The 26476-nt window shown below is 44.7% G+C and overlaps 1 protein-coding gene across 2 annotated transcripts in view; it reads left to right on the top strand.

Moving 5' to 3' along the window:
* Positions 1-26476, top strand: part of LOC126469582 (diacylglycerol lipase-beta-like) — an 817808-nt gene that overhangs the window by 634166 nt on the left and 157166 nt on the right. For both annotated transcript variants that reach the window (XM_050096710.1, XM_050096701.1), the window contains one exon: positions 17127-17230. In XM_050096710.1, the coding sequence (XP_049952667.1) occupies positions 17136-17230 (95 nt within the window). In that variant the 5' untranslated portion in view covers positions 17127-17135. The remainder of the gene's footprint in view (positions 1-17126; positions 17231-26476) is intronic.

Genomic DNA, 26476 nt, shown 5'->3' with positions numbered 1-26476 from the left:
CACCCACCTGAGTACAACGCTCAGAACCTTTACGCAACCACGTGAAACTGTCATAAATGCTTTTCTTGTGGATGTTGTTCAACTCGCGCATCACGCTGGCTTCATTGTCGATTACGTTATCAAAGCGTTGGTCCTTCACGTGAGTTTCTACTTTTTGTTGTTTTGTGGTAGGTTCATATTGATAACACCAAGCCCGTCACATGATTTTTTCCATAAAAGAATTGTCCGCGATTTGCAAGTCGATCACGTTGCGGAGACGTCCACGCATCGTTATTTTTTTTCGGAAGTTGTGTAGGATAAATTAAGGCCACACTTTTTTCGTCTTCAAAACATTCTGGACAGTGTCTTGAACTCTTGATTTAGAAATGTTGTTCCATTGAGATTGAGGCACACCAGCATTGATATACTACGGCCACACATTTACTACACTGTCTGCTCAAAATTGACTGATCGAATGCATACTTGTTTTTTACAGTTGTTAGTTCAAGCTTCCATCGTAGTTACTGTGCTGACATAGCTTATACGTCGAGAATAAAATCAATCTCGGGACCTTTTGGTCGGACGGTGTATGGCATTTCTTTAGTGTATATGGCTTTGGTAGCTATTTTGCATTTCTAAATGCGGTCGCGATATAATGCTGCTAAGAAACAAGAAAGCAACAAAGGTGAATTATGAGTTCATTAAGAGATGCAGCACAAGATTGGCTTATGGAAGAACGAGGAAGGCAATCAGCTGTGCCCTTTTCAAAGGAACCATCCTAAAATTTTCCTTAATCGATTTAGGCAACCGACGGGTAAATTAGACATACCTAACTGGGGTAGAAATGAGGAATTAAGTGTTGAAAAAGATAAGAGATGCTTATAAAAAGTGTAACCAGCCTACAGCTACTGACGTCGAGAGATTGTAAGCGGCTCTCGAGGCAGACACTGAGAATATGAAATACAGAAAAATCGTCCATCATAGTTAAAGGGACGAACGTCTGCCGTTTGGCAGGTACAGACGCATTCGACGCAATCTAATGTCGTGAATGCAGTCAGGCCCATTGCGAGGAGTTGTGCTTGCGGTCCGTCTGCGTAAAACCTAGGGTTTGCTGTCTAAATATGGGAACAGAAAGAAAACTGGTAGTCTGCGACGACTCGCCACGGCGTCCAGCAAAGTTATGCGCGTCTACGGGTGCAAACAGAGAGCTCTGGTTACCTGGTAAGAAAGGAGGCGTCAGTGCCATTTAGAGTAAAACATCGCGCGCTCTCCACTAGCTCTTTGTCAAAGGATTTTAAACAGACTATTCGCTCAAAAATTAGATTATTTCGTATGCTTGTAGCTTTATATATCAGCTTCATTGCGAAGTGGTCACCATTTTCTTAATGTTCATGTTTACTGTGATATTTCATGTTTAAATAAGACATTACCAGAAATTCGAAAAGTTTGCAATGAAAAACATGGATCGCTATTATTCTGCGTTTGGATCGTATTATGTCATACATTCTTGCACATGAAATTTAGCGAAAACATTGAATTTTTCTTTAGATTTAGGAAGAGGTCTCTAACTCGAAAAAATGGATTGTATATAGCGCGTCACTTCCATTCGTCCGTGCCCGTGAATGAAAGGATTCGAGATATTAGAACGAGAATTTGGCAAATGATGCACGCAAAGAAGAGTGTTTTGCCATGTCCTTAGCTTGTAGAACTTTCTTATCTGCGACGATATACCAGATGCTATAGTTTTTATTTTATTTTTTCCAGTGGAATACTGTCATTTTATAGGAATCATTAAAAGCTAGTGCAAAGAGAATTTACGAGGGTGGCCCAGCGGGAGGCGTTTGATCCTATAATTTGGACGCACTGTAGCGTCGTCGGATGACGTTTCGGGACACGGCTTCCTATCCTCAGTTTTTTTTCTCACGACATCCTCTGCTCTCCCTTGTAGCCTGTTGCTATCGTTGCAGTATTCCATGTTCATTAATGATAAGCACACGTAAGGAGCTGATGTTGAACATTTTTGCATGTTGAAACATTCACTATCTGATAAAAAATGTCCGGACACGCAAAAGTAAAGCGGAATTCATCACTAGGTGTCATGAGAGGCAGATCCGTCATTGTAGAAGGTGGGGAGAGCATTGTCCGTACAGAAGCAATAACAGCAGAATGGGTTGGTCAAGAGATCTCTGTGGTGTCGTCTGTGGACCAGTCAATGGTAGAGGGTGGGGAGAGTATTGTCCGTACAGAAGCAATAACAGCAGGATTGGTTGGTCAAGAGATCTCTGTGGTGTCGACTGTGGACCAGTCAATGGATGACACCGGCACATAAAATCCAGCAGGGGCGTACAGTTGAGGTGGCGTGAAGAGTGACACCGTTGGAGAATGGATGACTGGATCGAGCGTTTCGTAGTGATGCCCTGTAGGACTCACGCTACATCCTATAGCAATCTCATGGATAGGTTTGGGTTTGGCCAATGCCTGCAGAACCTGCTATCACGCGTGCGCCAACAGTGAAGTACGCAGAAGTTGGTCTCATGGTATGGTTTATTTTTATGGATAGCGTTTGTCCCCTTATTGCGCTAAAAAAACGCTGAATGCGGAAGAACATGAACGCATTGTACAACATTACATAATCCGTACAGTAGAGCAACAGTTCGTACACGATTAATTTTATCAGCATGACAATACAGCATGTTATTAAACAGCACCTATGAGGCACTGGTATGTGGACAATAACATTCCTGCAGTGGACCGATTTGCCCAGAGTCTTCATTGGGCCAATGAAACACCTCTGGGATAAGGTAGAACGTGAACTCCGCTCCAGACTCCGGCCTCCAACATCACTATCTTCTCTTGTTTTGGCTCTTGAGGAAGAGTGTGCTGCCATTCCTCCAGACGTCCAGGGTCCTCTCTGGAAGTGTCCCCAGGAGAGTTGAAGCAGCCTTTAAGGCGAAGGGTGAAACCCCACGTCGTAATTCACTAATAGATGTCCGAATACTTTTGATCAGACCCTGTCGTTTTAATTTGTCTCAGTAATATTAAATCTTGTGTGCGTATGCAGGCGCGTGCGTGCGCGCGCTCGCGCCTGTGTGCCTGTGTGTGTGTGTGTGTGTGTGTGTGTGTGTGTGTGTGTGTGTGTGTGTTGCTTTCGAGTTCACGGGTGCTGAACGGCGAGGTTATCAGCACTCTTACACATATTAAAAGAAATGAATGTGGATATTAAATCTTACTGACCATGTTGAAAAAATATCGACTTATACGATGAATTTGTAAGATACGAGAATTGCGTGCGACTATATTCGCATAGTGCTACAGAGGTTGTAAAACTAAAAGTGTTTTATTTCCAAGAAAAAAATAGTTTCATAGGGCGCTAGTGCTGAAGAGTTTTTGTACAACAGTACGAATATTCTGAGCGACAAAAGGCTTGGGATACAGTTAGACTCCGCGACGTAACTGACACTCACGAATGAGCAACTAATAATGACTTAAAAGCAACATTAGTTGTCAACCAAAAATAATAATTGATTAGTTAACTTACCACGATTTTGCTTTGTTGCATTGCCAGAGAAATTATTACATATTCAGAGCACTTACTATGTTTCTAAGTCAGTCAACAACTCTCCTTTGGAACGCTGTAAATGAGTGTATGATGACCATCTTAGATTTGCAGATACACTAGACAGTGGTTACCTTTCAGACTGGAGACGTTCGTTCCGTGTCAAGTTATTTCCCAAATTTCTTTCTCCCATATTTCCACTCTACTGACAGGGTATGACATAAATATAAACCACCTCGCTTTAAAACCTCGCTTTAAAAATTACGTTTACATTTCGAACCCAACGGAAAGGCTTCAGCAGCTACTAACACGAGAAATTAGCATCAGTAATAGCACTGCTTTTAATTTGACTGAGTACATTTCCTAAAGGAATTTTCTTTTAAAGACACGTTTCATAACGTCAGACAGTGGGTGTAATGTCATCATTTTTTTTTACTGAGAAAACGCAGCAATTACTTATTTGCTATTTACTCAGTTTCTTCTTTCGATTGCCGCGCGTGGTAGCCACGAGGTCTCAGGCGCCTTGTCACGGTCCACGTGGCTCCCCCCGTCAGAGGTTCGAGTCCTCCGTCGGGCATGGGTGTGTGTGTGTTGTCCTTAGTGTAAGTTCGTTGAAGTTAGTTTAAGTAGTGCATAAGCTTAGGGACTATGGCCTCCGCAGTTTGATGCCATAAGACCTTACCACAAATGTCCAAAATTTTCGTCTTTCCATTATCAATCTCGAGCTTTTGTAACCGTCACAAAATGACGCGTTTTCACGTTTTTTGTTGATACAAAAGCAGTAATCCATTCTTGCGCGTCACGTTGGTTGCATTCAATCTAAGCAAACAGCAAATATAATTTGTAATACAGAAACACCCTCTTACATCCTTTAACAAGCAGGAAACAAATGAACTGCCGACATTACCTCTCAGCTTACACTCATGGCATGAAAATGATGGACATAAACACTTATTGAAACCTAATATGCGAAAATTAAGCCCCACAACAGGAACTATAGCTACGTTCATATCACCAAATTACACCAGTCTGGCATTCACAGTGCCTCGGTAGAAAAGTTACGTTCTTTTCTTTTAAATAGAAATGGATGACACATAACTCGCCCGTGATTGGTCTTTTTTTCTCACTCTCTTGGTGTTTCAGAAAGTAATTTACGAAAGAGTGCTATATGAAAAATGTATGTTTATGCAGAACTATTACATAGGTAACTGGATTCCTGCTTCGCACCTGCTCTGAAACTGTATTATTTTCTTTACCAAAACACCTAAAGTTGCTAACCCCTTTCCGTGAACAGCCTTTGCATTCATCGTGTAATGCCAGCGCTTTCCCTGTTCTGTTTTTGTTTGCTATTCCTTGTGTAACTTGCTTGCATCTAACGTACTTTATGCGAGCGACGCACTCCCTGAACTCTCCACGGCTATACTGCGATACGTGGCTGTTTGGTGCGTTGCCGCATCTGATGCATGTAGGCGTAAAGGCTAAGTAAAAGACGACCTCCCCTACGCAAGTATAATCTAATTATTCGGCTGGCTAGCTGTATTACGCTACGACGCAGTTCAGATTTTTGGAACACCACACTTGCATTCCTGATATCACACCAAGTTCGTAGTAGGTGAAGGTCGCTCCGCAAGTTTGTGCGTTGGTCTCGAGAGGCTGTTTATGGCCTTGAGGTTCAAAACAACAGTATTTCTTCCTTTGCGTTCCCTGTCCCATGCAACCTGGTCACAGTGTTTGTTTGTGTATGGATACATTCGAAATTAGCTAGTCACAAAAAATAAAGGTGAACAATCTAGGTACTGGTGTGTGGTGACTTAACTAAGTGGTTATCAGGTATAGTGCTGAAGTAACTCAAAACCAACTGCGTATCATCAGAATATTTCAAAATGGTATGTCGTATAAAAAATTGGATGCTTTGAGTGACTGCTTTTACAAATGGAACTCCAGTGATACCAGGTACACGGTGGCATAATGACAGAAAACTAGGTAACAAGAATGCTATCAACTCCGCTACTCACTCCCATTGTAACGCACCATCAACATTCTGAGTATGACACCAAGGCCCTTTTTCCGTTGATGGTTCAAATGGAGAACTCTGATATGTGTAGGCAATAAGCTGTATTTAACTTTATGATACATCCAGGCTGTTGCTTGCAGTGGTGCAAAAACGTGCCTAGATTTATCCTTTCTGTTTACGTGTCGGAATAGAGGAAGTTTTGGAGCTCTTACTTAATCTAATTACTGTAAACCAAAGTAACTTCAATTGGTTCAGCACTATGGGACTTAACATTTGAGGGCATCACTCCTCTAGACTTAGAACTACATAAATGTAACAAACCTAAGGACATCGCACACATCCATGCCCGAGGCTGGATTCGAACCTGCGACCGTAGCAGCCGCGTGGTTCCGGACTGAAGCGCCTAGAACCGCTCGGCGACATCGGCCGTCCCTAAGTAAATCTCTGTAGGGCGTTACGAGCGCAAAATGGAAACTACTTCGCTAGACAGTGGTCAGCAATGCACTGTTTCTTTTCCAATTTAGTCCTGTTATATGTGACTGCACATTGTCCAACGTTTTTGCTGCCAGTAGATTGCCTCCCTCAACTGAGAATCTAGAAGGTTTGCAAAATTACCGTCTACGGAACCTACAACCTCGACCCAAAACGTTTTCCATCAGTCTCGCTAGGTTTGGAGAATGTATCCCGAAAACGCTTCCTGCACCCATTACAGCAGGTTAAACGAATTTCTCCTTTTCTTCCTCGGCACCATCGGTTTCCGCCCACTATTTTTACTGTTGTTTATTTTATAGTTTATAATAGCATCCACAATGGCAAATAGGTCCAAAAACGGAATTTATTGCGAAAATTCGTTTTCATATTTTTTAGTCGACACTGCACGAATGCAGCACCCTTCTTCTACAAAGGTTATCCAGTTAATTCTTCATGTAAAACGCAATGACACTTTCTTCTGATATATTTAAGTTGTCAGATATTTAATACGCGTTTAACTGCCGATCTTCCGATACCATATAACGCTCATCGTCTTCGTAGAAAGACGTGCTAAGATATCTCAATAATTTTATTTTTACATGAAAGCCTGTACCTTAATCTACGTACTGACGCCATTACGGTATGACTCTTCCTTGTGTACCTTGTGTACTGAGTGTTTAAGATGCCTCCGACAATCGTGAGTCCCGCCGACAGTGAAGTACTGGCTGTTATAAGATTTCTTAGTGCTAAAGGCCTAAAAGCGATCGATATTCATCGTGAGATCTGTGCAATTTACGGAGAAAACATTGTTACTGATGGAATGGTGAGAAAGTGGGTGAGAGCATTTAAAGATGGCCGGATAAATGTGCATGATGAACAACGGAATGGGCGTCCTTCGGTCGTTAATGAAAGTTTGGTGCAGGAAGTGGACAATAAGGTGAGAGAAAACAGACGCTTTACGATTTCCTCCTCGCGGGATGACTTTCCTAATGTTTCTCGTAATGTTTTGTATGGAATTGTGACCGAGCACTTGAATTACCGAAAATTGTGCGCACGTGGGGTGCCATAATTGTTGACGGATGTGCACAAAACCAAACGTTTAGACATGCATTGACTTTCCTTGAGCGGTACGGCAACGGCGGTGATGATTTCTTAAGCCAAATTGTTAGGGGCGATGAAACATTGGAGGCCTACGTCATACCAGAATCAAAGCAACAGTCCATGGAAGTTGAGCAAAGGCATTGTTTTGCTGCAAGACAATGCCTGTCCGCATGTGGCGAATCAGACCAAAGATCTCATCACATCTTTTCGATGGGAAACTCTAGATCATCCTTCGTACAGCCCCGATCTTGCGCCCCGTGACTACCATCTGTTCCTGCACTTGAAGAAACACCTGGGCGGTTAGCGTCTTGAAGACGATGACGAAGTCAAAACAGTGGTGATGCAGTGGTTAACAAGTCAGGCGGCAGACTTCTATGAGGAAGTTATTCAAAAACTGGTATAACGTTATGACAAGTGCCTCAATATTGACGGAAATTATGTAGAAAAGTAGATTAAGGTACAGGCTTTCATGTAAAAATAAAATTATTGAGACATCTTAGCACGTCTTTTTTTAATTTCTAAACCGTACTTACTTAAAAAACACGCCTCGTACATTACACACCGCCGAGTTACACACTACAACTCTTTAGCGGCAGAGAGCTGCAAATATGTAGATATGAAGAATAAAGTTGTAGAATGTGAAAACGTTTGTTTTATTTAAAAGCGTTAAAGGTTTTCATATAAAAAATTCGGAGTCATTACTTTTCAGCACGCCACATATTTTCTGCAGATTGTGACAAGAATTGAGCCTTGAGTATATGAGTTTCTTTTGGAAACGAAAGGACCAGGGCATTGGATGACGTAAGATTCCCCTCCGCTGAAATATGATGAGATGTCAAGCGATGCGCAAATCTTTTTGGTTCCAGAGCGTAGTTATATCATAAAATTGCCGGTTATTGAAAAATAATACAAAAACTTGATGAACGGACGAATAACTCGTTTGATTTTACGGGTGAGGAATGCTTTCAAATGCAAGACAGTGCACTCGAAATATGCCTGAGTTGTCCTCACTAAAGGGCGTTGTTTTGTCATTTTATACACGTCTCTCCCCAATCTCCTCCCCGGCATAATTTTGTTTCCTCGTGCGAAAAAAGAAGCTACCACTGAAACTGGACGTTTCTAACGTAGTACTGCAAACAGATCGATCACTAAAGCAAAATGCAACCCACATTACCTGAGAAAAAGAGTGAAGCACCTAGAGAGGAGGAGGAAACGAAATGAAAATTCAAGTGCTGAAAGGATATGTAATGTGTTCAAAATGGTCCATATGGCTCTGAGCGCTATGGGACTTGACATCTGAAGTCATCAGTCCCCTAACTAACCTAAGGACATCACACACATCCATGCCCGAGGCAGGATTCGACCCTGCGACCGTAGCGGTCGCGCGGTTCCAGACTGAAGCGCCTAGAACCACTCGGCCACAGCGGCCGGCTATGTAATGTGTGATTTTAGATTTACACGGCGTAAGAAAAACTTGAATATTTCTTGAGCATCCATTCGAGTATCGTCGTCCAAAAGGAGTGATATTTGGGCAAGCTGCCTTCTTGCCTTCTACAGGCGTTCCCGATGACTGACCGACAGTCGCAGTCGCTTTTCTCGGAAATATTGTCTGTGGGCGGCTAAGCGATTACGCGCTATTCCTGCTTCTCTTCGGTATTGTGGAACCGTTGTGGCCTCTCTTGGGTAGCTGGCCTCGGATGTGTGTCCGACGTCCTCCTCGGTGACAGAGGAATGCTACTCGCTCAGCAGGTTAGGTCAAAATGCAGTCGGCCTGTAGTGCAGTTGATGGCCCAGTTCCCTTATGACCTTTTCATAATAAGTACTGGCCGTCTGTCGGAATCTGCCTCTCAGTAGCAGGATGCCCGTGATCTCATGTAGCTGGTGCGTTGAGTGCCGCCGTGGAAAACTCAGGGCGCGCATCAGCGCCCGATTTTGCACCCTCAGCACCTTTTCACTGTGGCTCAAGGCACCGGTCTCAGCAATGCTAGATATAGCGTGATACCGTGGTGCGGAGGCAGCGCCGACGACGGACTTAGCAGAGGGTACTGGACGCGGGGGAGACCCACCACTCCGCTTCTGATGTCACTGATGTACGGTAGCCAGGTGAGCCGCTGCGCGAGTGTGTCCTCGAGGTATTCTGCGGCTCTTCTCCGCGGAGTGGCGTCTCCCATGATGTTGATTGGCGGCAGCTTCCTTTCATGGAAGACGGGGATCGGCTTTTGGCAGCATTGAGTTTTAACCTGTCATGTCCTGACGTAGGTGGAAGAGGAAAAAAAGGGTTACTGGTCAGTCTGCGCTCCCGAGCGGTACAGAGCAGCAGGCAGAAGGACAGCTCACAGTGAAGGCATTTGATTGTTTTCTTCTATCTGAGCCATCACTGGTGCAGGCATTTACTAGAAATTCAGGTGGTGAGACTCGTTTTGGAGACTCTTGGACAAACAGTGTTTTGAAATAGTTGTTTGTTCCAGACAGGACTAATACACTGGAGGCTAGTTCTAGGGTTAGAAAAATCATGAATAACGCTGTTACAACAGAAGCCAGAAGTCCCAGGAGTGGATGATAACCACAGTAGCAAACACTAGCAGCATCTTAAGGCAACAGCTTAGTTGCAAAACAAAACATACTGAATGTGTGACTGTTCACTGAGGCACTCCGAGTGAGAGAGCAGACTTACGCGGAGCTGGACCGAGGCTGGAGTCGACGGACGCGGATTCGGCGCCCAGATCGTCTGACTGAGAACTCAACCAAAATTAGAAATCTGGGGGTTTTAAAGAGTCGCGTGTGGTCACCGTTTTTCCCAGTTAAAGCCACCCAGCCAGTCCCGTAGATCTCTTGTAGGTGCCTGCCAATCATCGTTTAGTTAGGTCCCCTCTACTGCTCCTAAGGAGGGGATGTTAATGCAGTTGCACTAACTAACTCCGTATTATTTGGTATCAACATTGTTCAGCTGAAAGCTAAACGTAACTGCCAAATAATGCTTGCAACATTATTGTTATACGTCATTTAGCCCCGCCCGTCGGGCTCCCCGGAGGAGGGACTGCTAGGTCAACAGTTTTTTGGCGTTTTCGCTCTCTTTCTAACCCTTGTGAGCCTGCTGACGTTGCTTTTCTTAGGGCTGGTATCAAGCTGGGCTTATAAGCTAGTACGTGCCTGTTGGTTACATAGTTCTACGGTGGCAACCTACACGACATATGAAGTTACATGTTAATTCCCCGAAGAGTAACTAACGCCCTGGGACCGCGTCTGAGGGCGTCTACATTTTCGCAAGGCTGTCCCCTTACGGTTTACTTCATGTAACAATATCTCTCCTAGTTTCGTCTGCCCTCAGCATCGTCTCTACTTCCGCGCCTTGGAGCGCCTGTCCTCCTTTCTCACAGCTTCAAGATAACACTACAGTAGCAAGGAATAATCAATATACACTCCTGGAAATGGAAAAAAGAACACATTGACACCGGTGTGTCAGACCCACCATACTTGCTCCGGACACTGCGAGAGGGCTGTACAAGCAATGATCACACGCACGGCACAGCGGACACACCAGGAACCGCGGTGTTGGCCGTCGAATGGCGCTAGCTGCGCAGCATTTGTGCACCGCCGCCGTCAGTGTCAGCCAGTTTGCCGTGGCATACGGAGCTCCATCGCAGTCTTTAACACTGGTAGCATGCCGCGACAGCGTGGACGTGAACCGTATGTGCAGTTGACGGACTTTGAGCGAGGGCGTATAGTGGGCACGCGGGAGGCCGGGTGGACGTACCGCCGAATTGCTCAACACGTGGGGCGTGAGGTCTCCACAGTACATCGATGTTGTCGCCAGTGGTCGGCGGAAGGTGCACGTGCCCGTCGACCTGGGACCGGACCGCAGCGACGCACGGATGCACGCCAAGACCGTAGGATCCTACGCAGTGCCGTAGGGGACCGCACCGCCACTTCCCAGCAAATTAGGGACACTGTTGCTCCTGGGGTATCGGCGAGGACCATTCGCAACCGTCTCCATGAAGCTGGGCTACGGTCCCGCACACCGTTAGGCCGTCTTCCGCTCACGCCCCAACATTGTGCAGCCCGCCTCCAGTGGTGTCGCGACAGGCGTGAATGGAGGGACGAATGGAGACGTGTCGTCTTCAGCGATGAGAGTCGCTTCTGCCTTGGTGCCAATGATGGTCGTATGCGTGTTTGGCGCCGTGCAGGTGAGCGCCACAATCAGGACTGCATACGACCGAGGCACACAGTGCCAACACCCGGCATCATGGTGTGGGGAGCGATCTCCTACACTGGCCGTACACCACTGGTGATCGTCGAGGGGACACTGAATAGTGCACGGTACATCCAAACCGTCATCGAACCCATCGTTCTACCATTCCTAGACCGGCAAGGGAACTTGCTGTTCCAACAGGACAATGCACGTCCGCATGTATCCCGTGCCACCCAACGTGCTCTAGAAGGTGTAAGTCAACTACCCTGGCCAGCAAGTTCTCCGGATCTGTCCCCCATTGAGCATGTTTGGGACTGGATGAAGCGTCGTCTCACGCGGTCTGCACGTCCAGCACGAACGCTGGTCCAACTGAGGCGCCAGGTGGAAATGGCATGGCAAGCCGTTCCACAGGACTACATCCAGCATCTCTACGATCGTCTCCATGGGAGAATAGCAGCCTGCATTGCTGCGAAAGGTGGATATACACTGTACTAGTGCCGACATTGTGCATGCTCTGTTGCCTGCGTCTATGTGCCTGTGGTTCTGTCAGTGTGATCATGTGATGTATCTGACCCCAGGAATGTGTCGATAAAGTTTCCCCTTCCTGGGACAATGAATTCACGGTGTTCTTATTTCAATTTCCAGGAGTGTATTACAAACCGCCACTTGGTGTATCAGACGCCAAATGCGGCGCAACCGAGCTGGATGTGGCGTCTCGCTGTCCCCGCATTCACACAGCAACATAATAGCGTCGGCGTACAGCGCCAGTGGTTCCAAAATGGTTCAAATGGCTCTGACCACTATGGGACTTAACTACTGTGGTCATCAGTCCCCTAGAACTACTTAAACCTAACTAACTTAAGGACAGGACGCACATCCATGCCCGAGACAGGATTCGAACCTGCGACCGGAGCGGTCGCGCGGCTCCAGACTGTAGCGCCTAGAACCGCTCGGCCACTCTGGCCGGCACAGCGCCAGTGGGACTTGCTCACTCTACGGTGTGTCGGCAGTGCACAGGGAGTACAGGAGGAAGCCGAGTACCGACCCCTTCGACACTACCGCGAGTGTTCACCGCTCCGTTCACATGAAAGGTACTCTCAGCAATGTAAGACCTATGGAGGACCACTGTGCGTTTTCGGGATCCTATGCATCAAGAGTTTGTTCTCGAGAGCGTCGCGTCACATGGTCAAAGGCCCTGGAGACGTCGAGCAGTATCGGACTGATTGATATCTGCTAAGTGAAGCCTTTCTATTCTCCTCAGCCCCCCTCCGCCCCGCCTCGCATTCTCTACCCGCCCGCCTACGAACGCGGAGCTGATGCGGTGTCGGGAAACGCGCGGCGTCAGGTGTCGATCCAGTCTTCAGTTGCACCTCGGCCGGCACCGGACGTGGCGGCGATGGGCCCACGTATTCTTCAGGTGTAATGACGGGAGTGGATTTTCACGTAGATTGCCGCTGTCCTTTGATCATGCTAAAGGCTGGGTCGCATGTCTTGCTTAATTGGAAGCCACTGTCTTTATTAGACCGTCACGTAATCGGATCTCTACAACCTCATTGACAATACTGTCCCAGAAGGTGTCAAGTTGATGCAGCAACTTGGTGTAGTCATAATTCCTGGTATGTCCGTGGTTGATGTAGCGCTTTGCCACAGCGGACTTTGTCGGCTGGGCGTTGTCTGTGTGGCTTTTATGCTAAGTGCATCTCTCCTGTACTGTTCGGATAGTTTGGCCTACATGCATTTTCCCACACTGGCAACACATGCGGTAGTCTCCCGAGTACTTGGTTGTCCTTGACGGATCGTCCGGAAAATTGTCGAATTCACAAAACCTGTACAGCAAACTCGAATCTCTGGTCTTTGTCTTGCTTTCACGTTTAATTTTCTACGTAAAACACGCCACACCGTCGTTGTTGACATTTTCAACTCACGTGAAGCTCTGCGTAGACGTTTTGCAGGGCTGCTTGTGAAAGCTTTCGTCATTCGTTCAGTGTCATTTGCATTCATACCTGGCTAATTTGACTGCCTTCCTGACTGCTGCTGTTTTCCCTTACTGCAGTCTTAACTTTTGTTGCACTCTTTGCTTTGTCAAATTGTAGCACACACAAAGCCTTCACAGCTCCATAAATGCCATCTTGATTCTGATACCACCTAGCGACCATACAGGAACAACACTTCACGCCTGCAACACAAATGTTGTATATTGATACCTTGCAACGCTACTTATTAGGTGGCAATAAACGTTATACAGTGTTACCAAACTCTAGAAACGGTTATTGGCTGCATGGTTCTTTTTTTCAATTTCCTGTTAAAATCGTCTGCGAGAAAAAAAAAAGCTGTGTTGTGAAAATGTGGGATTTCGTTTTCTTTCTCGCACTCAGTTTTAACCACGAAAGCGGGATATTTAAACCGTTAGCCAAGTTCTTTCGCCCACTTGTGCTGTCTCCTTGAGTTGTGTATACCATAGTATGTTGCTTTGTCTTCGTGTTTGCTGTCGCATACGGGTAATTGTAATCCTACCTGTTTGCAGATTAAACCTATGCCATATTGTCAATGAAGCCAGTGATTAATTTTTTTTTAAACTTTAGGTACCGGAACGCATTCTTCAACCATACAATACCCCCTTCCCCACCCCACCCCACCCACTCAACGATAGAAATCACAAGTTTCAATATATGAAAACATGGAATAAAACTTAAAATGAGAAATCACTTTTTTACAGATTATGTTCTGAAATTCGGGTTTCTCAAACATAATTTCTTATAATCAAAACAATAAAATGTCAAGATATAATATAAACAACACCTGCAGAGTCATTTTGCACCATAGTTGTCCTCGTACATATCGGCACAAGTTGTTAGTCTTCGTGACCAGGACGTCATGTTTGCAACTACTGCCAGCAGCAACGTTCAGACAATTGCATTGTATTACGGTATATTAATAATTTTTACTTATGGACCGTCTGACAGCAACTGAATAAAACACAATTTTAGTGCCATACGCGTTTCGCCTTTATTTTTTGCAAGGCATCATCAGTGGCAGGTTGCGTGGACAATTTCTTCTTCTTATGAACGCCAATTTGCGGTTTTTTTTCTTCTTGTGAACGCCAATTTGCGGTTTTTTTCCCCATTCCACAACACTATGCACTGAACGCTTGTTTTAAAGCAATGTTTTGGTTTCTGTTGCCGACTGTCAAATGTTTTTGCCAAAGATCGAAGTTTATTGCCAAACTTATGAGTGTAACTATTGAAGTATCTGTGGTCTGTTCGTGTATGCATTTGTGTGTGCGTTTGTGTATGTGTGTGTGTTTTTTGGTGTGATATATATTTTTGTGTGCTTTGGGTGTGTATATACATATACATATATATATATATATATATATATATATATATATATATATTATTTTTTGCTGTGTGTGTGTCTCCAGATGATGTGGGGAAGAGTTTTCTTTTTTTTTAATTATTATTTTATGTGTTATGTTACCATTTCCTTTACTAAGTGTAGTAGGGAGCCTGTGCTGATGTGTGTTTGTTCATTTATCACATGTTTGTTTTCTGCTATGGCTTTCTGGATGTGGAAGTTTTCTTCCATTTGTATAAGATGTTTGTCATGGTTGCTTATTCTCATTATTTTCATTTCTTGTTCCATGTTTGTAGGATGATGGTTGTAGTGTTTTAAATGCGTATGGCACTAAAATTGTGTTTTATTCAGTTGCTGTCAGACGGTCCATATGTAAAAATTATTAATATACCGTAATATTACACGCAACTGAGGAAGACAGGACTATAAAAGTTGAAAATTGCATTGTAGCTGATCAGTGAACGTGTTTCCAGTATTAATCAATAACGCATTTAGCGATGAACTACGAAGAAGACATTCCTGGTCAGTCGTTGTAACGTACAATTCCAACTTCCCGATGAGTTACACACTGGACTCGCACTCGAGAGGACGACCGTTCAAACCCGCGTCCGGCCATCCCGATTTACGTTTTCCGTGATTTCCCTAAATAGCACCAGGGAAATGCCAGGATGGTTCCTTCGAAAGGGCACGGCTGATTTCCTTCCCTATCCTTCCTTAATTCGAGCTTGTGCTCCGTCTCTAACGACCTCGTTGTCGATGGGACGTTAAACATTAATTTCCTCCTGCCTCCCCTTCAAGAGTTAGGAGAAATAAAATACAATGTGACATGAGACACTGAGTTCGGCGTTTAGTAAATGCTTTAAATGCCTTTTGTTTTACTTACTGAACTACATTTGAACTGCATTGGTTTTAAGTCTGCATTCATCACTACAACCAAACAACACATTTGAACACGAACGTCCCTATAATACGTCTTCACGAAAAGTTAACTTCGTGCTCCGTTTGTATTATAGTAGCTGATCGGTGCGTGACGCGTTAGTTGGTAGCAATGCAAGAAAAAGATAGAAACATAGCTCCCGCTCAGCTCTCCTTGCCTTACGGCTGCAACCTTACACCTCCCCACTGACAGACTGTACATGAGATTCTTCAATCAGATTTTGTCGTTCGTAACTTTCATAATAGTGAGTGAAAAAGAAGTAACTAGTTTCATATGTACAGGGAATAAGTAAATAAGATTTTAAATGTAAAATGAGACCTATAGAATAAAAAATATCTATGACACACATAAAACGAGATATTGCCATTCTACTATATCAATGAGATTGCTCCTGTCGTAAAGAAAACGCGATATGTACCGATCACAGCTTCGGAACGTACAGTATAAACACACACACACACACACACACACACACACACACACACACACACACACAAATTCCGCCAATGGAGGTAACAATAACGTCGCCCCAAGCCCCCGCGCGCCGCATCACGTTGGTCACCCATTGTCACGTCCAGTGGTGTCGGTGCAATGTAATACACGTGTACCATTTTCAACTCTCCAGTACCGAGATAAAAAAAAGTCTAGGAAGTACCTGAACATCGTTCCGACATGTACCAACCGAAATTAAGCCCTGACTGAAGCGCCGGCCGGAGTGGCCGTGCGGTTCTGGGCGCTACAGTCTGGAGCCGAGCGACCGCTACGGTCGCAGGTTCGAATCCTGCCTCGGGCATGGCTGTGTGTGATGTCCTTAGGTTAGTTAGGTTTAATTAGTTCTAAGTTCTAAGCGACTAATGACCTCAGAAGTTAAGTCGCATAGTGCTCAGAGCCATTTGAACCCTGACTGAAGCTACTGCCGGCCGAAGTGGCCGTGCGGTTAAAGGCGCTGCAGTCTGGAACCGCAAGGCCGCTACGGTCGCAGGTTCGAATCCTACCTCGGGCATGGATGTTTGTGATGTCCTTAGGTTACTTAGGTTTAACTAGTTCTAAGTTCTAGGGGACTAATGACCTCAGAAGTTGAGTCCCATAGTGCTCAGAGCCATTTGAACCATTTTTGAACTGAAGCTACTATTCTCACGCGTCCAACAGCACGTGAGGTTTCTCTCATACCTCTTACACCAATGCTCGCAGCCCGATTTACTCATTCATTTTAAGCGACTTCAATTCACAATTAAAATTTCGTTTTCAGCAGCAATAAAAAAGACTCGAGGCCAAAGAAAGGGGGAAACAGTAAGTTTATGGGGGGAGGGCGGAGTAAATAGACATAGAGAGGGGGTGGAGGAGGTGGACAGAGAGGGAGAGGGGGAGGAGGAGCAGATGGACGAAGAAAGGGAGGAAACAGAGACGGGCATAGAGAGAGGGAGCAGGAAATCAGAACGTACATGCAATTCCCGCACATATTTAGCAAGTGTAAGTCATTGTCGTGTTTGCTAGTGTAAAGTAATGTAGCCTTGTTGTTGTGCAGGTGGGCACGATGCCGTCGCTGAAGCTGTTCGGACGCAGATGGCTGGTCGCCACCGACGACCTCGTCTTCCCTGGCCTCTTCGAGTTCGCCTTCAGAACCGTATGGTGAGTATTCTGTGGCTGTACGTAGTTCCACCAACATTAAAACGTTACTCAACGCTGTGTGCGATGACTGCCGGACAATGTTATCGCTGGACGACACTTGTACAGCTGTTCATTTACAGGCCTCTTTCTCTTGCATTCGTACACTTAACTTTCTGAGTGTACAGTGCGACAGCATTCACCGCCATCACCTTATTTCCATTAAAATGATAAAATAGAAAACAAAATGTTTGATATAGAGAAAATGTTTGTTGTATTTTTGATAATAAACTGCTACAGCATAGCTATAGAATGCATTTGCTGACTGTGGCGCTCTTAATTTACTCTATCCTATCAGAGACGTCCGTACTGCAATTAACGGACATTAATGTAGGCTCTGTCCACGCGTTCATAGCAGCTTGAACTCTACTGGAGGATCAGTGAGGTTTCTGAACGTCTGTGAAGGAATGGCAGTCATGTTTGACACTCAGGTCTAGAGCAAACTCCACTTTTCAACTCACACCAAAGGTGCTCCTTTGGGTTCGGGCAAGCCAGTCCATTTCAGGAATATTATTTTCCATAACCGATCGCCTCCAGATGTTGACTTATGGGAGCGTCCCGTGTCATGCTGATGCAAAAAAATGTTCATACGTGTGTGAAATCTTATGGGACTTTACTGCTAAGGTCATTAGTCCTTAAGTTTACACACTACTTAACCTAAACTATCCTATGGACAAACACACACACCCGTGCCCGAGGCAGGACTCGAACCTCCGCCGGGAACAGCCGCATAGTTCATGACTGCAGCGACTCAGACCGCTCGACTAATCCCGCGCGGCCGTGCTGATGCAGTCATCGTCTGTTCTACTGTATGTAATATACAATACTGTAAATTGTGTTCATATTCTTCCGCTTTTAGTGTTTTTTAAATGCAGTAAGGATGCGACATCGAAAATTACAAAAAACACCCTCATATCTTAACACCACCTCTTTCGTACTTCACAGTTGACACCACACACTATGGCAGGTAACGGCCTCCAGACATTCGCCAAACCTGCGCCTCTCTATCAGATTGCTGCAGGCATGATTCATCACTGCAAATCACCTGTTTCCAGCCATCCACCGTCCAGTAGCGGCGCTCTTTGCACCACTTCAAGTGTCGCCTGTCATTGACTACAAAAGATATGTACCTTATGAGGAGCTACTTGACCACTGTGCCCCTATCACCTCTTTTCTTTTTAACTCCCTACGCACAGTCGTTGTGCTGGCTGCACTACTCACATTCACGAGTGATTCCTTCCCCTGACTTCACGCGATTGCTTACAGCCAACCTGCGCAATGTTCCACGGTCGTCAGTACAGCAGGTCCCCCTGATCTAGATTTAGCCACGGTTGTTACTTCGCCTTTCATCTTCACAGTCACATCACCAACAGTCGACCTGGCAGGTTTATAATGTTGAACTATACCTGATGGTTTTGTTACTCAAGTGACAACCAGTGGTTACTCCATGTTCGAAGTCACTGAGCTCTCGTGATCGGCCGGCCGAAGTGGCCGTGCGGTTAAAGGCGCTGCAGTCTGGAACCGCAAGACCGCTACGGTCGCAGGTTCGAATCCTGCCTCGGGCATGGATGTTTGTGATGTTCTTAGGTTAGTTAGGTTTAACTAGTTCTAAGTTCTAGGGGACTAATGACCTCAGCAGTTGAGTCCCATAGTGCTCAGAGCCATTTGAACCATTTTTTTCTCGTGATCGACTCTTTCTGCTGCTAGGTGCGGTTCACACTGAGGTGATACGTTACACGATGCAACAAGCGATAAGATGTAGAAGCAACCTGCATCGGCAGAGCGCGTGGAAACGTAATGGAAGTGACTTAATTGGTTCACGCAAGTATGACAGCGAAACTTCGCCGATACTCGTCTCTATCGCACTGCCCGTCGCAACATGGATTGCTGTTCACTCCACGCAACACGATGAGCAACCGAGCGATGTGGCGCAGTGGTTAGCACACTGGACTCGCATTCGGGAGGACGACGGTTCAATCCCGCGTCCGGCCATCCTGATTTAGGTTTTCCGTGATTTCCCTAAATCGCTCCAGGCAAATGCCGGGATGGTTCCTTTCAAAGGGCACGGCCGACTTCCTTCCCCGTCCATCCCTAATCTGATGAGACCGAGGACCTCGCTGTCTGGTCTTCTTCCCCAAAACAACCAACCAACCAACACACAGAGCGGAATTTCCATTCATCCGATCTGCCTAAAAATTATTTTATGTAGATGAAGCAAGGGTACCTCCGCCTCTGTAATTAATTTCACAGTAAAGCTTTTACACTTCGCAAAAAAAAGGAAAGGAAAGGGAAAAAACCACAGCTTTAAGACTCGCGGTGCACTCTCTCTCTCATTCGATTTTTGGGAAACTGTTCGGTAAAAAGATTTAGTTATTTGCATTATAGCCATACATCACAGCTTGAGTATGAAATGGTTTTCTTTTCGTTATTGCCAATAGTTTCTGTCTTACTTCAAATTAAAGCATACCACCGCGCATATTTAGAAAAGCTTACAGCGAAAATTGTAGTTTATGTTTGGTGCATTTTACTATGACATATACAGGGTGTTTCAGAATGAATGGTAAATATTTCAGGAGGTGGTAGTATAGACGAATAGCAGTAAAAAATGCCGTATAACACGTGTCCAGTTTTGATCGAGTACAGAGATACAGCTGAGTTCAAGCATTTTCGTTTCGTGTGTAGGCATACCGATTGCTATTGGTTGCTAAGGGCGTATTTATCGAATGTCAGCAGTAGAGTGCTGATGTTCACGTTGTGAAGTTATGCTTTAATTTAAATTGAATTTTTCATTTAGATTTGTTGGCCGGGTCTACTGTACTGTAGCGTGTAAACATGCCGTGCCTATTTACGCATGCTGAGTATACCGATATGGTATGTGTGTATGGTAACGCTGTTACTGCTTGTAGAGAACACGGCATACGATATCCCAACCGCAGACTGCCAGATTCAAGAGTGTTTACTTTTGTGTTCAATACACTGCGTGACATTGGTACAGTGCCCAGCAGTCACATTGCATCTGGACTTGTAGATGAACAGATTGTGGTTGAACGAGAAGACATTATTTAATCGGTAGAACGTAGTCCTTCAACAAGCACAGGTAGAATTTCTGCACATATCGGTGTCCCACGGACAAGAGTATTTCGGACATTACGCATGTACGGGCTGCATCCGTATAATTTACAGTTCATTAGCACCTTAGAGCAGGAGGTGAAGATAGACGATTGGAATTTTGTCATTGGATACTTGAAAATCGCCAGGTAATCTCATTTTTACTCCTTACTGATGAAGCCACTTTCCCTCGTGACGGCATCAATGACACTTGTAATTCACATCAGTTGCCTGAAGAAAAACCAAATGCTGATGTGAGACATTTTCAAGAACACTTCTTTGTAAATGTGTGGTGTGGTATGACAGACAATCAGTTGATTGTGCCTTTTGTGTTATCGCATCGTCTTACAGAACCCCGTTATCTACACTTTCTTGAAAATAAGCTTCCAGCAATATTGAAAGAGATTTCTTTGGCTATAGGAAAGCGTATGTTCATCCAGCATGACGGGGATGCTGTACATTGTAGTCGTTAGGTGACACATCATCTAAACCTAACATTCTCCGGAAGATGGATCTGTAGATGTGGGTACGTTTCTAGGTCACCAGCCCTCATAAAAGAACGCAAAGACGACCTCAGAAAAGCTACACGTGGTGTTATCAAGAGAAGTCAAAATTGCATTGAAGTTGGGTGGAATTTTTGAAAATAAACTGCGAATGTCCACATTTGCCTTTGCTTTAAGTTTGTTTGGGTTACATACTAACAGCTGCACCTCTGTCCTCAGTAACAATTGGACACATGTTATTTGGCACTTTTATTGCAATTCGTCTATACTAACACCTAAAATATTTACTTTTCTTCCTGAAACATCCTGTATTGTTGCGTAACAAATGTAGTTATTTACACTACTGGCCATTAAAATTGCTGCACCAAGAAGATATGCAGATGATAAACGGGTATTCATTGGACAAATATATTATACTACGACTGACATGTGATTACATTTTCACGCAATTTGGGTGCATAGATCCTGAGAAATCAGTATCCAGAACAACCACCTCTGGCCTTAATAACGGCCTTGATACGCCTGGGCATTGAGTCAAACAGAGCTTGGATGGCGTGTACAGGTACACCTGCCCATTCAGCTTCAACACGATAGCACAGTTCATCAAGAGTGGTGACTGGCGTATTGTGACGAGCCAGTTTCTCGGCTACCATTGACCAGACGTGTTCAATTGGTGAGAGATCTGGAGAATGTGCTGGCCAGGGGAGCAGTCGAACTTTTTCTGTATCCAGAAAGGCCCATACAGGACCTGCAACATGCGGTAGTGCATTATCCTGCTGAAATGTAGAGTTTCGCAGGGATCGAATGAAGGGTAGAGCCAGGGGTCGTAACACATCTGAAATGTAATGTCCACTGTTCAAAGTGCCATCAATGCGAACAAGAGGTGACCGAGATGTGTAACCAATGGCAACCCATACCATCACGACGGATGATACGCCAGTATGGCGATGACGAATACACGCCCCCAATGTGCGTTCACCACGATGTCACCAAACACGGATGCAACCATCATGATGCTGCCTGGATTCATCCGAAAAGATGACGTTTTGCCATTCGTGCACCCAGGTTCGTCGTTGAGTACACCATCGCAGGCGCCCCTGTCTGTGATGCAGCGTCAACGGTAACCGCAGCCATGGTCTTCGAGCTGATAGTCTATGCTGCTGCAAACGTCGTCGAACTGTTCGTGCAGATGGTTGTTGTCTTGCAAACGTCCCCATCTGTTGACTCAGGGATCGAGACGTGGCTGCACGATCCGTTACAGCCATGCGGATAAGATGCCTGTCATCTCGACTGCTAGTGATACGAGGCCGCTGGGATCCAGCACGGCGCTCCGTATTACCCTCCTGAACCCACCGATTCCATATTCTGCTAACAGTCATTGGATCTCGACCAATGCGAGCAGCAATGTCGCAATATGATAAACCGCAATCGCGATAGGCTACAATCCGACCTTTATCAAAGTCGGAAACGTGATGGTACGCATTTCTCCTCCTTACACGAGGCATCACAACAACTTTCACCAGGCAACGCCGGTCAACTGCTGTTTGTGTATGAGAAATCGGTTGGAAACTTTCCTGTCAGCACGTTGTAGGTGTCGCCACCGGCGCCAACCTTGTGTGAATGCTCTGAAAAGCTAATCATTTGTCTATCACAGCATCTTCTTCCTGTCGGTTAAATTTCGCGTCTGTAGCACGTCATCTTCGTGGTGTAGCAATTTTAATGGCCAGTAGTTTCAATCGCTTTTAATGCTGCAAGTAAAGCCACACCTCTTTCCAGTACCGAGTAAATACACGATACATTGTGGCGTTTGGCCGCGACGAGCTACTACGCGCCACTCTCGACGCTGTGACCGCACGCCGCGCTATGCGGAGGTGTCTCATGTTGCTGCCAGTACAAGTCGGAGCATTCACTCGGGTGTGTGCTTTCAAGCGGGAAACACGTCTTGATTGGTGCATTTCTTTTTCTGCTGCGTATAGTCATCATGTCGTTCACACAAGAGGACTGTTCGAAGTTGACATCTTTCGTCCAACTTGCGCAGCCCGTGACATGGCGCATCCAAAGACAGACAAGCAAGCTATTAAGCAAGTAGTCATAATGTTTTGGCTCATCAGTGTATACTGTGCATGAAGTAATATTGGCCGGCCGGAGCGGCCGTGCGGTTCTAGGCGCTACAGTCTGGCACCGAGCGACCGCTACGGTCCCAGGTTCGAATCCTGCCTCAGGCATGGATGTGTGTGGTGTCCTTAGGTTAGTTAGGTTTCATTAGTTATAAGTTCTGGGCGACTGATGACCTTAGAAGTTAAGTCGCATAATGCTCAGAGCCATTTGAACCATTTGAAGTAATACTGTCATATTTTCCTCAAAGAATTTTTACTGAGCAAAGTTCTATGGAAAACACAAATGCCTTAGTTGCATCTAGCACACAACGAACAGTATCCTCCATACCAATGTATCACCCAATCATGAAGCGTACTCTGTATCTTTGCTTGGTAGCTAGCAGCACACGCATGTGTATCTTGACTACAGTGTAATTGGTACATATACACTATGTGATCAAAAGTATCCGGACACCCCAAAAACATACGTTTTTCATATTAGGTGCATTGTGCTTCCACCTACTTCCACGTGCTCCACATCAGCGACGTCAGTAGTCATTAGACATCGTGAGAGAATGGGGCGCTCCGTGGAACTCACGGACATCGAACGTGGTCAGGTGATTTGGTGTCACTTGCGTCTTACGTCTGTAGACGAGATTTCCACACTCCTAAACATCCCTAGATCCACTGTTTCCGATGTGATAGTGAAGTGGAAACGTGAAGGGACACATACAGCACAAAAGCGTACAGGCCGACCTAGTCTGTTGACTGACAGAGACCGCCGACAGTTGAAGAGGGTCGTAACGTGTAACAGGCAGCTGTATATCCAGACCACACAGAAATTCCAAACTGCATCAGGATCCACTGCATGAATTATGACAGTTGGGCGAGAGGTGAGAAAACTTGGGTTTCATGGTCGAGTGGCTGCTCATAAGCCACACATCACGCCAGTAAATGCCAAACGACGCCTCGCTTGGTGTAAGGAGTGTAAACATTGGACGATTGAACAGCGTGAAAACCTTGTGTGGAGTGATGAATCACGGTACACAATGTGACGATCCGATGGCAGGGCGTGGGTATGGCGAATGTCTGGTGAACGTCATATGCCAGTGTGTATAGCGCCAAGAGTAAAATTCGGAAGCGGCGGTGTGATGGTGTGGCCGTGTTTTCCACGTAGGGGGCTTGCACCCCTTGTCGTTCTGCGTGGCACTATCACAGCACAGGCGTACAGTGCTGTTTTAAGCTCCTTCTTACTTCACACTATTGAAGAGCAATTCGTGGATGGCGATTGCATCTTTCAACACGATCCAGCACCTGTTCATAATACACGGCCTGTGGCGGAGTGGTTACACAACAATAACATCACTGTAATGGACTGGCCTGCACAGAGTCCTGACATGAATCCTATAGAACACCTTTGGGATGTTTATGAAAGTATTTTCCACCCAGGTATCCTGATAATTTTGATCGCATAGTGTACTATGCACAGATAACTATATTTAGTGTTTGAACGTACTTACTACAAAAAAAATTGAACCTACTAATTACATAAGAGGCTAGGAATGAAAATAGTGACAACAATGTTCCTATTGTGTACGGTATTAGGAAAAGATGGTATTACTGTTCTCTTCTTCTGGGGCATAACGGATTGCTCTACTTTTCAACACAAACTGCTACTGCAAGAACTGGCATAAAAACAGGAACTATGCTATCAAATATCAGTGTTGTTTGCCAGACTGGCTTTTTCATTTTACATTGTAAGAAAACATGTACTGTCCAAAAAAAGAATGTGCAGTTAGTTACCTGCAGAATATAGCATTTAAGTTTCGTAAACTTTCATATGTAACAACGAACATTGTTTTACGCACATAATGTAAGTAGTGCTACTTTCGGAATTTCCGTAGTGTGGTATAGAAATAGCTGTATAATACTGAGTTTTTAAAAAGAATTGATTGTACTGCATCTCTTTTATGCTTTTAATGTCTTCTTTTATTTTCTTGTATACTGTGGTGATACCTAAATGCATGTAAACAAATGTGAAAAGAATGCAGCAGTCTTAAATTGGAAAGGATAATAAGTTGTTTTAGCTCAGCTGTACATCAATTTTCAAATAACCACTTCTGTCTCTTCGTTCAGCAAAAATCCTAGATAGTTTCTCAACCAAAGGAAGAAAAATGCAGCCGAAAGCTTCGTGCTGTGGCATCACTTCATTCGAAACTTCTGAAAAAACTTAACACTTCCTATCACTCAGGTAAGAGGAGGGCCCAGTAGGGCGGCAAATGTAACGTGAAGCGATTGCCGCCAGTCACGAACTGCAGACGGAGGCAAGCGGATGGGGAAAGGAAGGCCATACTAGAGAGCCTACTTACAGAGAGAGTGGCCATTCCACAGGCCATCGCCAAGGTCGCTTTTTTGTTTTGTTTTTGTTTTTCAGGTTGTGTATGTGATGTAAAACTACTTAGCGTTATGACGTGAAAAGCAAATGTCATTCCTGTATGGCTATATATTTATGTGGAGTTTAGTGAACAATCTTGTGTGGGGTGTACACGTCGAACGAACGCCAAGAATAGTGAATATCTGTTAAACACTTTTTGACGTTCTCGGAACTATGGGAGTCGACCAGATAACGTTTCGTTTGTTTTATTTCCTATGTTCTGAAGCCACTTCGGTTATTTCTGCTGGGATATGCATTGTTGAAATATGTAGCCTATAAGCTTTTAACACATCTTTTCATATCCAATTAATGTCTTTTCAATGCGTCATCGGCCTAATAACTTATACTGGTGAAACCCAGAAAACGTATTGTAGATCTGACAGAATTGGAAACACAATATCATTATCCACGTTATGCACATTAGTAAAACACGAATTGTCAAGTTTATACTCCTTCCTCTTCATTTTCCATAACTGATAATTTGCCCTATAAATTTTAACATACAACAGTTCGGAAATAAATTTATAAATAAAAACATGAGTTCAGTACATTGGGTGTATTACTACAGACATATCTCGCAAGACATAAATCAAATATTTCAGATCAACAATCTATTACAAAAGTAGTATCTGGCGTTCCCCAAGGAAGTGTTATAGGCCGTCTTCTGTCCCTGACCTAGTTAAACGATTTAGGAGACAATCTGAGCAACCCTCTTAGATTGTTTGCAGTAGATACTGTCGCTTACTGTCTTGTAAAGTTATCAGATGATCAAAACCAATTTCAAACTGATTTAGGCAGATATCTGTATTGTGCGAAGAGTGGCAATTGACTCTGAATAATGAAAAGTGTGAAGTTATCCACATGCGTACTGAAAGGATTCCGCTAAATTTCTGTTAAACTATAGATCACACAAGTCTAAAGTCTGTAAATTCAACTAAATACTTATGAATTGCAGTTGCGAACTACTTGAATTGGAACGGTCACATATATAATGTTGTGACGCCCGTCCTCTTCTCGAGTATTGCTGCGCTTTGTGGGATCCGCATCAGAGAGGACCGACGGAGGACAT

Source organism: Schistocerca serialis, chromosome 1 (assembly GCF_023864345.2).
Source record: "Schistocerca serialis cubense isolate TAMUIC-IGC-003099 chromosome 1, iqSchSeri2.2, whole genome shotgun sequence".
In the NCBI taxonomy this organism is placed as follows: Eukaryota; Metazoa; Arthropoda; class Insecta; order Orthoptera; family Acrididae; genus Schistocerca; species Schistocerca serialis.
The sequence above is the reverse complement of the archived record's forward strand: the minus strand, read 5'-3'. Positions and strand labels throughout refer to the sequence as shown.